Raw genomic sequence first — 14,625 nt, forward strand, 5'->3', positions numbered from 1 at the left:
ATGCCCGAGTCGAGAGTCATCGAGTAAATGACGCGCCAACAGAGGTGTAATGAACAATTGAACAGCAGCAGTTGTTTATCTGGGTTGCTCCCTCAGGTCCTAAAGTACGCATGTAGGGACGTTTTTGAATGTACTCAAGAGAGTGGTATTACTGTAACAATTGTTTGTTGTGTTGTTAAAAGAAATAGTGAAAATGTTGGGCAAAATATACCCCTGTTTGTGAGAAGCATGGCTATTTATTTAGCAGCGCAGTAGAGAGAACTTGCGGAAGCATTCCAGGAATCTTCACCACAGTTGGACGAACAGGGAGGTGGCACGGAAGGATCCGGACCACAAAACAACTATTCTTCAAAGAGAGGATAAAGGTAATACTACTTTCTAGGGTTGGCAAAATATTGCCCAGTTATATTGGCCAGTTCCCACTAGTGCTGGTATAAGACCCACCACAAACACTACAAAATATACATCAGCAGGAGAAGAGGGAAAAATACACCCCACCAGTCAAGCGGACAAACAGTTTGTTGGTTCTCATGTCCACGTAGAATGGAGCACAGTGGTTGTGGCTTAGCTTGTGGATCACATGATTGGTTTCAATGGTAGCCCTGCTTTTGATGGGATAGATTATGCCTGTGACCGGACTGGAGGACGTAGTGTGTGGGAGACATATCTTGCAGCTACGTCTATTACAGGGATATGAACCATGAGGCAAGGGGTTGGGAGCACAGATTGTGTAGTGATGGGTGAGGATATTGTGTAGGTTTGGCAAGTGGCAGGATACAACTATGGGAGGGGTGCGAAGGACATTCCTCATTTCAGGACCTGATGAAAGGTAGTCGAAACTCTGGCAGATAATGTTATTCAGCTGCTGCAGTCCTGGGTGGTACTGAGTCACGAGAGGAATGCTGCTCTTTGGCTGGATGGTGGGGCTCTGGAAGGTGGTGAGTGACTAGTGAGATAAGGGACATCTCCGTACAAGGTTTGGAATGTACTTATGGTCTGTGAAGGCCTCAGACTGTAATTACTCTCCACAGCTTGTTCATGAACAGACTGCATGTGCCTTATCTCTTTAGTCACCCACCACCTCGCACTGTGCCACTGTCTGGCCACAGAAGAGCATTCGCCTTGAGACTCATTACCACGATGGATTGGAGCAACTGAATCACATTCTCCTGCAGGGTTGCTACTGCCTCTCATCACACCCTGAAATGAGCAATGTCCTACCCACTATCCTTCTCACCCCCCCAATAGTGGCATTCCGCCACCCACTGAATCTATACCATATCCTCGTCCATTACTACACAACACCTGCTCCCATCCCCTTGCCTCATGGCTCATATACTCATAATAGACCTAGATGCAAGAACTGTCCCATAAATCCTCCCTCTACCACCTACTCCAGTCTGGTTGCAAGCACCACGTATCCCATCAAAGGCAGGGCTATCTGTGAAATCTAAACAGACATGGATCTTTCCTCCAAAAGTCTTAGTCCCACAAAAATATCAGTCCTTTCCAAAGGCCTTACCTTTTGCTCCACTCCCAAATACAGTCGCAATGGACTTGTTAAAGATCTTCTCTCCTATTCCCAGACCCTACTGTGGAAACACTTTTTCGCCACGCCTGGCTCAGTTCACCCCTCCATCCAACCATGATCCACCCCCACTATCCACAAATAACCCCTGTTAACTTTTCAGAATTTCTTAACCTTGAGCCTTGCCTAAACATCGTTTCCAAATCCCTCAACACGCAAGCTAACCTTACACCCATGCAAAGAACCGCAATCCACAACCTGAAAACTGATCCCGACCTTATAATCCAACCAGCTGACAAATGCTCCATCATTGTTGTTTTGAACTGCAAGGACTACCTGGCCTAAGGACTTCACCAGCTGTCAGATTCGTCCATCTACAAACCTTGCCACAGTAACCCCATTCCAGAAATCAAACAGGATTTCCAGTCTCTTCTCAAATCCTTACACCCATCTCAAAATCTCTCCCCAGGTCCTTCTCTCTCCTTACCCCTACCACTTCCCACACTACTACAAGCTTCCTAAAGTCCATAAACTCAACCATCCAGAATACCCCATTGGGGCCCATTATTGTGCCTCCACTGAGAGAATTTCTGCTCTTGAAGTTCGACACCTTCAGTCTATTACCCTCAACCTACCATCCAACATAAAAGATACCAACTATTTTCTCCACAGACTCCCCACAGTTTCTGTTCCTCTACCACGTGGTGCCCTGCTCGTCACTATTGATGCCACTTCCCCTTACAGTAACATCCCTAATGCCCATGGCCTTGGTGCTATTAAGCACTACCTTTCCCAATGCCCGACAGATTCCAAACCTACAACCTCCTTCCTGGCCACCATGATCAACTACACCCTCACCCACAATTACTTCTCCTTTGAAGGTATCACCTAAAAAGAAATGCCAGGTAAAGCAATGGCCACTTGCATGGCCCCATCCTAGGCCAATCTATTCATAGGTCATCTAGAGGAATCTTACCTAACCACTCAGAATCGAAACGCTCGCCAGGTTTAGATTCACTTTAGATTCACTGATGACTTCTTTGTGATCTGGATCAAGGGTGATTACACCCTATCCACATTCCTTCAAGACTTGAAACCACGTCCCTCATTCACTTCACCTTGTCCTCCTCCACACAATAAGCCAACTTCCTGGATGCCAGCTATATCAGTACCTCCATCCATACCAAACCTACCACCAGTAATAGCTCCACTTTGACAGCTGCCAGCCATTCCATACCAAGACCAACAGCACTTCTAGAAATATACCAAGGATCTCACTGAGGCCTTCACCAGATCGTAATTACCCTCCCAACTTTGTACGGACACAGATCTCCTATGCATTATCTCTCCAGTCACCCATCACCTCATGAAGTGTCCTCTGTCCAGTCACAGAGGAGCATTCCCTTCATCACTCAGTACCACCCAGGACGGAGCAATTGAATCATATTCTCTGCCAGGGTTTTAACTACTTCTCATAGTGCTCTGAAATGAGGAATGTCCTACCCATTATCCCTCCGATCCCTCCCACAGTGGTACTCCAATGCCAAACAAACATACACGTTATTTTCACACACATCCAACAAGCTGTATATCCGCATGAACCACCACAGACAAACTGTGGCCAAAAAATAGCTGGACCACTCCACTGCTGAGCGCTCTGTTCAAGGCAGTGTTCCCCATTTGAATGACTACTTCACAGTCTGTGGCATCTGCATTCTTTCTACCAACACCAGTTTTTCTGAATTTCACATGTGGTAACCCTCCTTGCAATATAACCTATGTTCCCAAAACCCTCCTGGCATCAACCTCTGTTAGTCATTGTCCTTCACCTCACCTATCCTCTTCCCCGTTCCCACTCCAGCACTACACAGCCTCCTGTTCCTCCTGTTCCTCATTCACACCCACAGTCTTTTTACCTCTCTCCTTTTCCACTAGCCCCCTTCCCCCCAATTGCCCAATGTCTAACCTCCCAACTGCACCTAGCTGCCTGCCTCTCTCTCCCCCTCGACCCTGCAAGCTCCCACAAGCTGCAATACCCTCTATCACCCACCTATCACCTACCCTACTATCACTCCCATTCCCCACCACAGCATCGCCCTTACCCCCACCACCCAGATTTCTTGTCTCATCAAGGGCAATTGCTCGCAATCTGGCCTTGGCGATCAGAGACAGTGGTCATTTGCATGATAGTTGTGTATGTATGAATGTGCATGTGTATGTTGTCTAATACAGATGAAAGCCTTTTGGGTGAAAGCTTACTTATTTGTCATTCTTTTCGTTGTGCCTGTCTGCGACTCAACATCTTCACTATCCTTTTCACAATACCGTTGTTATTACATTCTAGATTTTCTATTGTTTAATTTTCCCATTTCAGTTTTCAGAGACTTATTTATCTTTCAAAAGTAATGATTCTATGAAAAATAAATGTTATTATTTTATCCCACATTTATATTCCATTATTCATTCCAACTATTTGTTCAAAACCGGGCCATACTTTGATCTACTACTCATTCACTCATACTCCATCACTGTCAAATGTACCTAGTTGAATTGGCACACAATGTTAAACTTTGTACTTTTAAATTTGTGAAAAAACTTCATTAAACTCTAAATAACAGCAGCTATTAAATGTTTGTGCAAACATAGGGAGAAATGGCCATTACTATTACATAAAAGAAATAATAGCTGACACAGGAACATTTGGGTCTTCATTTTTGCCATATTCTATTCAAGAGTGAAATAGTCTGAAAGCAGTTCTATGAGCCATCTGCTATACATTTAAATCTAAATTGCAGAGTAATCATGTTGATATAGATACAGAATCTACCTGCTGTGGAAAAACATAACAGCAGAATAAGATAATTCTAAATAGTATGAAATCATTGGTTTAAAAAAAAGAAAGAATGAAGAATCCTCTGATAGTATCTGCAGCCACCATATTATACCTGAATGAATAAATTAACTGTAACTGCTTTATTCTCACAAAGAAAAATATTTCTATAGTTGCATCATTCTGACAACAAATATTTGATTTACTATAATCGAGCAACACAGACAGTCATCTTTGGAAGAGGACTACTCTATTACCTTCACTATAAAAAAAAATGCATGGCTTTTTATGTAGGAAAACTGTGGTCAAAAGCAAGTTCCACCACCCAAGTGCACAACATACTGCTGAGCACAAAATGCTTAACTTGAACAGCTTTTTCGCAAATCCTGCCATGTGTATCTTCAAAGCCCACACTCCATCCCCCTCCTTCCTTCCCACACCCTCCACCCATCATCAGCTTTTCAATCTGGTAATATTCTTAATCTTAATCTCCACTAATTGCTCTGCTCCATCCACCTGTGCCATACTGGGAACAGACTAAAATTTGCTAACAGTTCAAGTAATCTCCCTCATTTGTTGAAATGGGTGGGGCACACACACACTGGGGTCTGAGTCCTTTTTAACCTTTCTGAATGCATTCCTCTTTCCTCCACAAGTATTGAAATAACAGCTCTGAAAGCTATGATAGTTTTCTATATATTTATACCTGTCTCTCGCCAGAGTTAAGCATTTTGTCTCATGAAGGGAAGTACTGGCCAGTAACTGTATCTCATAATTTTATAGTTTTTGTTAAGTGAATTTTGCTGTGGAAGAAGTTTAAGTAGTAGATCAGAAATAACACAGAAGTTTAAAATACACATATACATATACAAGAAGTTTCATATACATATACAGTTATTGTGTACCGGTGGAGTTGATGTGGTGTATATTTTAAACCACATCAACTCCACTGGTACAGAACAACTTTATATGTGTGTGAGTGGTTAGCTGGAGATACAGACATCTCACCAAAAGCTCTAGTGACATCTGTTATTTGTCATCTCCACCTACTCTTCATCTGACACATCCATTACAGCATGTGGAAGCAGCCTCATGTACTTTTTTCCGTGGATTCTCACATACCTTGCCACCCAGCAGAATCCTCTTCCTGTCTTTGCAATTGGAGAGAGGCAACTTGGACATCCTACTCTGTTTCTTCCACTTTCCAGTGCAAATGGTGGATGGTCTGCCATGCACTCAGAAAATTTGAATATATGATGAATTCCTTCCATTTGACTGATGGAAGTCTTCCATTTTTAAGATATGTGACCATTCTCAATCTGGCATGCGACATCTCAAAGTACTGCCTTTTGAAAATTTCACTTAATGGCAATGGCATATGAGAATGAACATTTTTCTTGTATTTCTAACTTGATTTTATCTGACAATGATTACTCAAAATGCATCATAAATAAGATATTCAGAGATCAAGACATTTCCAAGGCATTACTACATCCTATATGAAAAATTTCAACCCCTGATAACATCCTATCTGCTCACACCTGTTACATGTTCCCATCTCTCACAGTATGAGTGTATGTAATACACCCAGGAACATTGTTGGACATGATTATTTTGGTGGTCCAGGTGTTTTGGTGTAGGAAGGCATATGTCAGCCATGCTGATAGAGGAATGGAATGCCCTAACACAAGAACTCCTTACCAACCTTGTGGCCGGCATGCGAACAAGTTGCAGAGCACACATTGCCATCCTTGGTGATCACACATCTTATTAAGAACCATTTTCTGCCTTTTGTAAAGTCCAGGGAACCGTCATAAATCACAGTGACTTCAGTGTAATTATTGTCTTTAAATAAATGTGTCACTTCTGTTCATCACATTGTGTATGACTTTCAGTTACCTTCTGTACTATACTGCAGCAGTTCTTTCTATGCACAATTCAAGTTTCATTGAGCTATGTTACTTGCCAGTGACATATCATGCAAAAGTTACTTTTGTCTTTGAGTTTTGAAGACCAGCAAATTTTTGTTTTTTCAATAGTTCTACCCTCCAATTCCATCTCAGTGGGTTATTATATGATTTATCAATACAACATCCTCCAACTAGTTTGGCAAGCTATTCAGTTGAGGGATGTTTGTTGGCAGTGACATTAAAACATGAAGTGATTGAGTACAGTTCTTGCACTGTGCCAAACTGAGATGTCTTCAGATTTCCACCACATTGCTGTGTGATGTGACTCAAGATACTGCAGTGTGTCACAGCAGCCTTGTATTCAGTCACTGCTGGAGACACTAGTCATTCTTTGTACTCTCACATACTTAAACTGAATATCTCACCAAACTGATTACAGGAATGACTTACAAATTACAATTTAGACACATTTACTTTTATACTATCAGCTGCGTGACATAAAAGATTGATGACTAGTTTCAATCACATATAATGGTCATCTTCAGATCTAAGTGTTCACCGCTGGTGTTTGTTCAAAATATTTTGGTAAAGGTAATCAGCCTGGAGTTACAGAATAAAGAATGCACTAGCATCAAATCCGTGGTCACCATTTCTATTAGTGGATAACATATTACTAATACATACTAACAGTAACAGCTTCTATTAGTAGACAAAATACAAGTCCTAATAGAAACTATTATCAAGGGTTTGACGCTACTGTTTTAGAATTTCTTTATTGTGTAGCTCCTGGCCAATTCCTTTTGCCAGAGTATTTTGATGGTTACCCATGGTGAACACTTAGATCTGAAGATGATCATTACATATGGTCAGAACTAATCATCAATCATTTATGTCATGCAACTGAGACTGTAAAAATAAACTTTTCTTACAATGTATACAGTCGTACTTTGTTGGTTCCATGAACAATTCCCAAAAATTCCACAAAATTAACTGGAAAAGTCTTTAGAAACAGCAAAGAAAAAAGTACTTAAGATTCTTGCTTTACTAACAGTGGCTGGACAAATTTGATTAACATAATTATTTTCTACTCCTCCTATCCATAACCCCCCCCCCACCCCCACCCCCCCCCCACCTAAAAAAAAAATCTACATTTTCCTGCTACTCTTTCCGTGTTTTGTTTTCTTTTCTGTTGCTGGCTTTCTACTTGCCTATGATAGGGTGTTACTGTGAAGATTTATTCAAATACAGTATATAAATAAAAAGTTATCAGTCAATTTGCAGGATGACAAGACATATACTTACTCTGATACAATTACCTACAAATCCCCAAATATACTTACTCTGATAAAATTATCTACAAATCCCCAACAAAATCCAGAAACTGCATGCTGTTCATTGTACCAGCAGCAACAAATGCATTAGACTAGCAGCACACATTTAGGTTTAACAGAAATGAAGGACTTCAGAGAGGTAACTATGCCTTTATGATTAGCACTTAAATTAATTATTGGCCCAGAAATTCGCTGTTGCAACAATAAGTTCTCCATTAGTTGCCTCCATCACCATCCGTAACTTTTATATTCCAAATTAATTACTCAATTTATGTAAGACAATAGGTATTTTTTATAGTATCAATCCAGAAAATTTAGGAATGCACATATTACATTCATTAAATTTGTACGAGACAGAACAGCCAATCCAGTACTTCAAGGAATAATGACATAAAGATTAGAGTTTAATGTTGCATCAGTGATGATGTTAGAGATGGAGTATAAGTTCAGACTGCATACATATGAAGAAGGAAACTGGCTGTGTCTTTTTCACAGCAACACTTTTCACCATAGGTAACCATCAAAATACTCTGGCAAAAGAAATTGGCCAGGAGCTACACAATAAAGAAATTCTAAAACAGCAGTGTCAAACCCTTGATGATAGTTTCTATTAGGACTTGTATGTTGTCTACTGATAGAAGCTGTTACTGTTAGTAATTGATTTAGAAAAATTATGGACAATCTAAATCTGGATGGGAGATTGAGGAAATAAACTCCATTTCTCATGAATGGCAATCCAATGCATTAACATTCAAGTCACTTCAAGTTTTAATGTCACTGCCAACAAACATCCCTGTACTAAATAGCTCAGCAAAGTAATTGGTGGATTCCGTAATGATAAATCATATAATAACCCACTGAGATAGTATCACTGCACTCTCTCTCTCAATCTCCAAAGTTCCAGTTGTGGTCTTTTAATTGCTGATGAAATGGTATCATTAATATTTCTCCACATACCATACTGAGTGCTAACATGTGTTGAATAGTTGAAGGTAACAGGTGATGCAACCAATGCAGTTAAGGTCACAGTATCAATACATAGTGTTAAAACTACTAATGTAATTGATAGAAATGAATAACGACAACCTACACTAATGTGGAAGATTGAACTAACAACAATTATTAACAGACAGTAAAGTCACAGCTTCCCACTGTCTGTCACGACACTATTTCCTTTCTAAAATTCTTTGTATGTCAGACTCAATTTTTAGTTTTTATAAATATCATATTTATAGAAACTAAAATTGAGTTTGACATAGATCAGATAACACACAGTCAAGCACAAATGGTGCACAATGAGAAAGTCTGGAGCCTTCAAGTTAGCAATCTTCACTGGACTTAATTATTACATCTCAACAGCAGAATTGTTAAGTTGAGCAGGATGACAATTTTATTTACTTTAGAAACAAGTGCTTCAAACATCCTATTTCTCTTTTTAATCTAGTAGATATATACAATGTTAACAGTTCATTACAGAATTATCACTGCTCAATATTTGTTAGTTTTACACTTCCAGAGATGTAAAAAATATTAGAAATGAATTATATTAATTAATGTACATATATGAAAAGTAAATTCAAAACTCTGTAATCATATAGTTGTTTTCACATACACAAAGAGTTCCTCTTTTTTTTTATGATGTTGATAGCTCATAAGTAACATTGTGCACAACTAGCTAAGTTCTCCACACACAAAAATTAATTAGATGATTGAGATGTTGTGCAGTAATTGTCTCTCTTCTATTTTTTGTTCTTACCACTCTATGTCTCACATAAGTGTGCATTCATTTCACTATTTCAACAACTCATGGTCCACATACAGATGGCATTATCACTATGGCCCAAGAAAAGTTTGAACAAAATTAATTAATATTTCACATAATGGTAAAAAGTAGTTACGCTGCCCTACCTCCTTGCAACTGAAGTATGACAGATGTGAGAGAGACAATCAAAAAATAAAATGAAACCATGAGTACTATTGGATCTTTGCTGTTTCAGCAACAGTTTCATAATTCACTGTGTTTAATTAATAGCTGGAAAGTTCATGTAAACAAGGGGATTGCGTGACTTGCAGAAGATAAGAATGACCTCTCCAGTTTTGTTTTTCTTCATCTCTTCATAGGAACTCCATTACTCATTGATAATGTTAGAACACCTCTCTCTCAGTGGCTTGGTGTATTTTCTCCATTTAACAACGACTGGGCACTTTGATGTGAAGCTGTTGAGAGCAAGTTCCTGGCTTTGTTGAGTAAATGCTGCAAACACTCAGTGGTCTTTTCTTTATTAATTGCTTCCCCATCATCAGAGATATCTTCCCATTCATCAGTGTGTGCTTTGTGATCTATAAAAGACATAAATAATATACAAATGTGTATCTATGTGGTACAAGAACTTATGACATAAAAAAGAGAAAAAATGGAAGGTAATTGTTCCTCTCCTGCAAAAAAGGGGCGAATGGCGAGAAAGGCATAAAGCAGATATTTCACAGCTCTGGCACCAAATTAAACACAATAAACATAACTGAAACTCATGTTGTCTGTTGTATATATGCAAGAAATAAGCAATTGTATATTACTTTTTTAGTGAAAAAAATCAATCTTAGCACTAGTTTAAAAAGTGGTGGGTACAGATCTTTGGCATAACAAATCAAGTGTACATAATTAGCTGGTAACAAAATACCTAAAAATTAGCAAATGGCATATTTTACACATATGCATAAAGGTTATGATTTGTTTTGTCAGTGCTCACCAATACCTTTCTTTTTTATGTTGACATAAATGTACCAGTTTTCATCACCAGGAGTGACCTGGCATATGAATGGTTTTCTTTTGTTCACAAAGTAACAAACAATAAACAACCAGAGGTTCAAAAGAATTCATCCACTGACAATGTATACAGAAACAATACACTAATGCACTAATCTTGTCCACAGAATACAGTTGTCATATGATGTCTGAATAACAACTCTCTGTTATTACTCTAACAGATGCAGGCATTCATAGATTAGCAATCTTCTTAAATACAAATTATCACATTTTGCATGTAGGCATCACGTCAGCTGCATTTTCCTCTTCCTGACAGTTTCAAAATGCACACTGGAGGAGTTGGTGCTTATTTTTCATTTTCTTTTCACTCTTGTCTGTCCTGTGTAATTCACAACATACCAAACTATAAATGGTGTAAGAGATATGCTAAACAACCTTCTAATGCCACACTGTTCTGTTAATGAACAACACTATCATGTACTTGTGTATCAACCTAATAATTGGTGTACTAAAATGACTGAATTACAAACTTCCATGTGAAATCAAACAATGGCAAGTCCAGGATGGAATAACAGCAACACGGAAAAGACAGACTGACATTCACCACGAGGAGCTGTTGAGTTGCAGACAAGAACAATGAAAAAGAATGGAATAACAGCAACATGGAAAAGACTGATTGCCACTTACCACATAGAGGAGGCGTTGAACTGCATACAGACACAATGAAAAGAATGCTAGAAATATTCAACTTGCTGACAATGTTCTTCATCTGAAGTAGAAAACTCTCACGTATTTACACAAGAAGAACTCTCAGACATATGGCCACTGTTATCTCCAAACAGTAAGGTCATCTCGGGCCTTAGCCCCCGAAGACTATAGTGGCCATGTAAAAGTTGTGCGTGCATGAATGTATGTTTGTTTTCTATTTCTTATGAAAGACTTTGTCCACAAGCTGAATATTTTCAGCATTATTTTCATTGTGCCTGCCTGTAACTCAGCATCTCCTTTCCACGTTGTTCGAACTCCCATGTGAGCTACTCAATAACAAATCTACACTAAATCAAAAACTTTTTGGGGTTAAAGATAACAACTTACCACATAGCCATCAACAGTTACATAAACAAGATACTGAAAACCTTGCTAGCTTTTGGATGATTGCTTTTTTTGAGTAGGAGTAAACAGACACACATGTATACATGTGCATGCTCACACACCTGTATGGCTACAATGTGCTGTGACTGCAGTTCTGCAGCTTGATAGAGGTAAGGCGTCGTATCAGGTTGGAGTGGCAAGGGAAGACAAAAGGTGCGGAACAGAAGGTATGGTTGGCAAAGGGCTGGGAGGAAAGCAGGAGGTGGATGGGATAACAACACAACAGGGGTGTGGGAAATAGCACTGGTGAGTTTGTGAAGCACACAATTAAGAAGATGTGGAGGAAAGGACTTTTTTGGGGGGAGGGGGGGGGGAAGGGGGAGGGGGGCCAGAACAGAGGAAGAGGAGACTGTGGGTACAGGATGAACGAGTTGGGTCCTGGGGGAAGCTGAAGGTGCCTTTGGGGCAAAGGGCTAGAAAGATTGAGGCCACGGGCATTACAGGAACGAAAGATATGTTGCAAGAATAACTCTCATCTTACAGTTCAGGAAAGTTGGTGTTGGGGAAGAAGTACTCAATTGCATGGGCTGTGAAGAAGCCATCAAAACTGAGCATGCTGTTGAGAATGAGTTCTTTCACAATGGCACTGATATGTAAAACATCCCCAGTTTTCTTGCTGTGTCAATTTGGGATAAAATCTCCAACTTTCGGCAATAGCCTCCATCGTCATCGTCAGGAGCAACTGACTTGTCTTCGCTGATGCTGTGGTGTCACCACAGCAGCAGTGAAGACGGTCTGTTGCTCCTGACGATGATGATGGAGGCTATCATCAAAAGCTCGAGATTTTATCCCGAATTGACGCAGCAAGAAACCGAGAATGTTTTACATACGAGCATGCTGTTCTTGGTAGCATGTTTTACCACTGGGTGGTCAAATGCGCTCTCGGTCACAGTTTGGCGACAGCCATTCATTTGGGTGGACAGCTGGTAGCTGGTCATGGTGACATAACATGCTGTGCAGAAATTTCAGCACAGCTGGTACATGATATGACTGCTTTCACAGATGCCCTATCTCTGTTGGAATAGGATAAGCCTGTGATGGAACTGGGAGTACAATGCACTGGGTGCATATATTGGGCAAGTTTTGCACCTGGGTCTTCCACAGGGACATGATTCATCTGGCAACTGGTTGGGAATGAGTGTGGCATATGATACAAGTACAGACAAGGATACTGTGTAGATTGGGTGAGTGGCAGAATATCGCTTTGGGAGTTCTTCATTCTTCTGTCACATGACAGTATACTGCCAGGCAAGGCAATTTGGTCCTGCATGTACCAGCAACATGCTTCATATTTTCCAAATATCCATAAACGTCTTTATTTACAGTATAAGAAACATTACAACATACTGAACATACACTCAAAGTACAATTAATGAGAAATGGACTTTTATCACAGCAAACGCCATCATTATTGAGTGGTGTTGACGTAAGATGATGATTTGTGAAGGATCATTGCTAGATCTGTCTGACAAAAGCAGGCAAAACTTCAATAAAGGCATGGACTGCTCCACACTGGCTTCTCTTGTCAGTGTAAGTGTGATTAGTTGACAGTGAAAAATGCTGCAAGAGGGAAATTATAAGTTATATGACAAACTGTTCTGGAAATATACAGTAAAGTGAAAATTGTACAGGAAAATTTAAAAGATCTGTATGATATGACACTCATTAGCAGACAGGCAAATATCAATAAGACCATCTCAGATGTGTTGAAATTCACATGGCAAGCTACAATTTTCTCTAGATGTGTCACAAAAAAACAAGCATGTGGCATTAATCTTACATTTAGGTTACTCTCACTCAACCTTTGCTGGTCCCTGTCCTCCACCTGCCTATCCTCTTCTCTGCTTCCACTCCAGCTCTACACGTGCCTTCAATTCTGCCAGTGCATCTGCATCATCATTTCCCATTTTCTATTTCTCTCCTCTCCCTTTTGCTCTGCCCCTTACCACCCTCCCCGCACAGCCTCCTGATTCTGTTCCCACCACACCTCTCCACACTCCCATGAGAAGCACTAGTGTCTTCCATCACCCTGATCCTATTGTCCCAACCTCTCCCCGCCCCACACCTCTTCTGTACCCCAGTTCAGCAATAATCACTGCTCGTCTCACACACAGCTGCAATTGGACATTAGTGCCTGGAGGCGACAGTGGCCGCGCATGTTTTGTGTGTTTTTATTGCCATTGGCAGGTGGACACGTGTGTGTGTGTGTGTGTGTGTGTGTGTGTGTGTGTGTGTGTGTGTGTGTGTGTGTGTGTGTGTTTTGTTTTGTCTATGTCTTATGAAGGACTTAGTCCAATAGCTATATAATATATAGCATTCTTTTTTCAATGTGCCTATTTACCCTCACTGCCTCCTCTATTTGGTGAGTAGCAATCTATCCCATTCAAACTGTTGTTATTCCAGCCTGGATTTTCCATTGTTTAATGTGTAACTACAATGCATACACTTGTTTGTTCTTAACTTCAGATACACCACATGATTGCAATAACCATGGATATACAAATATACTTTTCAGTGCAAGCTTTCATGTAATATGAAGAAAAACAAAGATAAAAAAAATGTGCTACAGTCAATGTGACTTCACGGAAATAGTTTCAGAGCACATTCACTAGTGACACCACCAGCTATGTCTGAAAGAACGTCTGCCCACAACCCTGTTGAATGGACTTCATATTACATGAGCCCAAAAGTTCCTTCACTTACTACACATACTATGTAGTGTAAGTAACTACACATGTATGGTAGTAACTAAAGGGAAACACACAAATATTATCTTCTTGTCATGAATATTTCAAATTGTGAAGGGTGCTTTAAATTTATAACACAGTTTTTAAGACAGTTACATTACCTACCTTCTTCCAGAAATGCTTCTAGCCTACTAATCAAATTCTTCATTTCGTCTTCACAGAGATGTGGTAAATTTCTTACAGGAAGAGATTTATCCAGGAAACATATTACGGATATAAACAATTTATTACTTTCTGCCCTAGTTTTAAAATTCATACTAAATCGACTCAAGATATGTTGAATACAGGGCAAGAGGTCTCCAATACATGTTCCTGCAAAGGAAATGTAAATATTTATAAGACTAATTGCAATTAACAACACAT

The 14,625-nt window shown here is 39.8% G+C and overlaps 2 protein-coding genes across 2 annotated transcripts in view; both read right to left on the reverse strand.

Moving 5' to 3' along the window:
• LOC126175804 (uncharacterized) overlaps positions 1-9,643 on the reverse strand; it is a 165,348-nt gene extending 155,705 nt beyond the window's left edge. Inside the window, exon 1 of the mRNA XM_049922789.1 lies at positions 9,508-9,643. Coding sequence (XP_049778746.1) covers positions 9,508-9,568 — 61 coding nt within the window. The 5' untranslated portion in view covers positions 9,569-9,643. The remainder of the gene's footprint in view (positions 1-9,507) is intronic.
• The window catches only part of LOC126175805 (uncharacterized), a 94,798-nt gene continuing 89,179 nt past the window's right edge, over positions 9,007-14,625 (reverse strand). Inside the window, exons 8-9 of the mRNA XM_049922791.1 lie at positions 14,368-14,574; positions 9,007-9,939 (exon numbers count right to left, since the gene is read on the reverse strand). Of these exons, the coding sequence (XP_049778748.1) occupies positions 9,761-9,939; positions 14,368-14,574 (386 nt within the window). The 3' untranslated portion in view covers positions 9,007-9,760. The remainder of the gene's footprint in view (positions 9,940-14,367; positions 14,575-14,625) is intronic.

The sequence above is a fragment of the Schistocerca cancellata genome, chromosome 3, assembly GCF_023864275.1.
Source record: "Schistocerca cancellata isolate TAMUIC-IGC-003103 chromosome 3, iqSchCanc2.1, whole genome shotgun sequence".
Classification (NCBI taxonomy): Eukaryota; Metazoa; Arthropoda; class Insecta; order Orthoptera; family Acrididae; genus Schistocerca; species Schistocerca cancellata.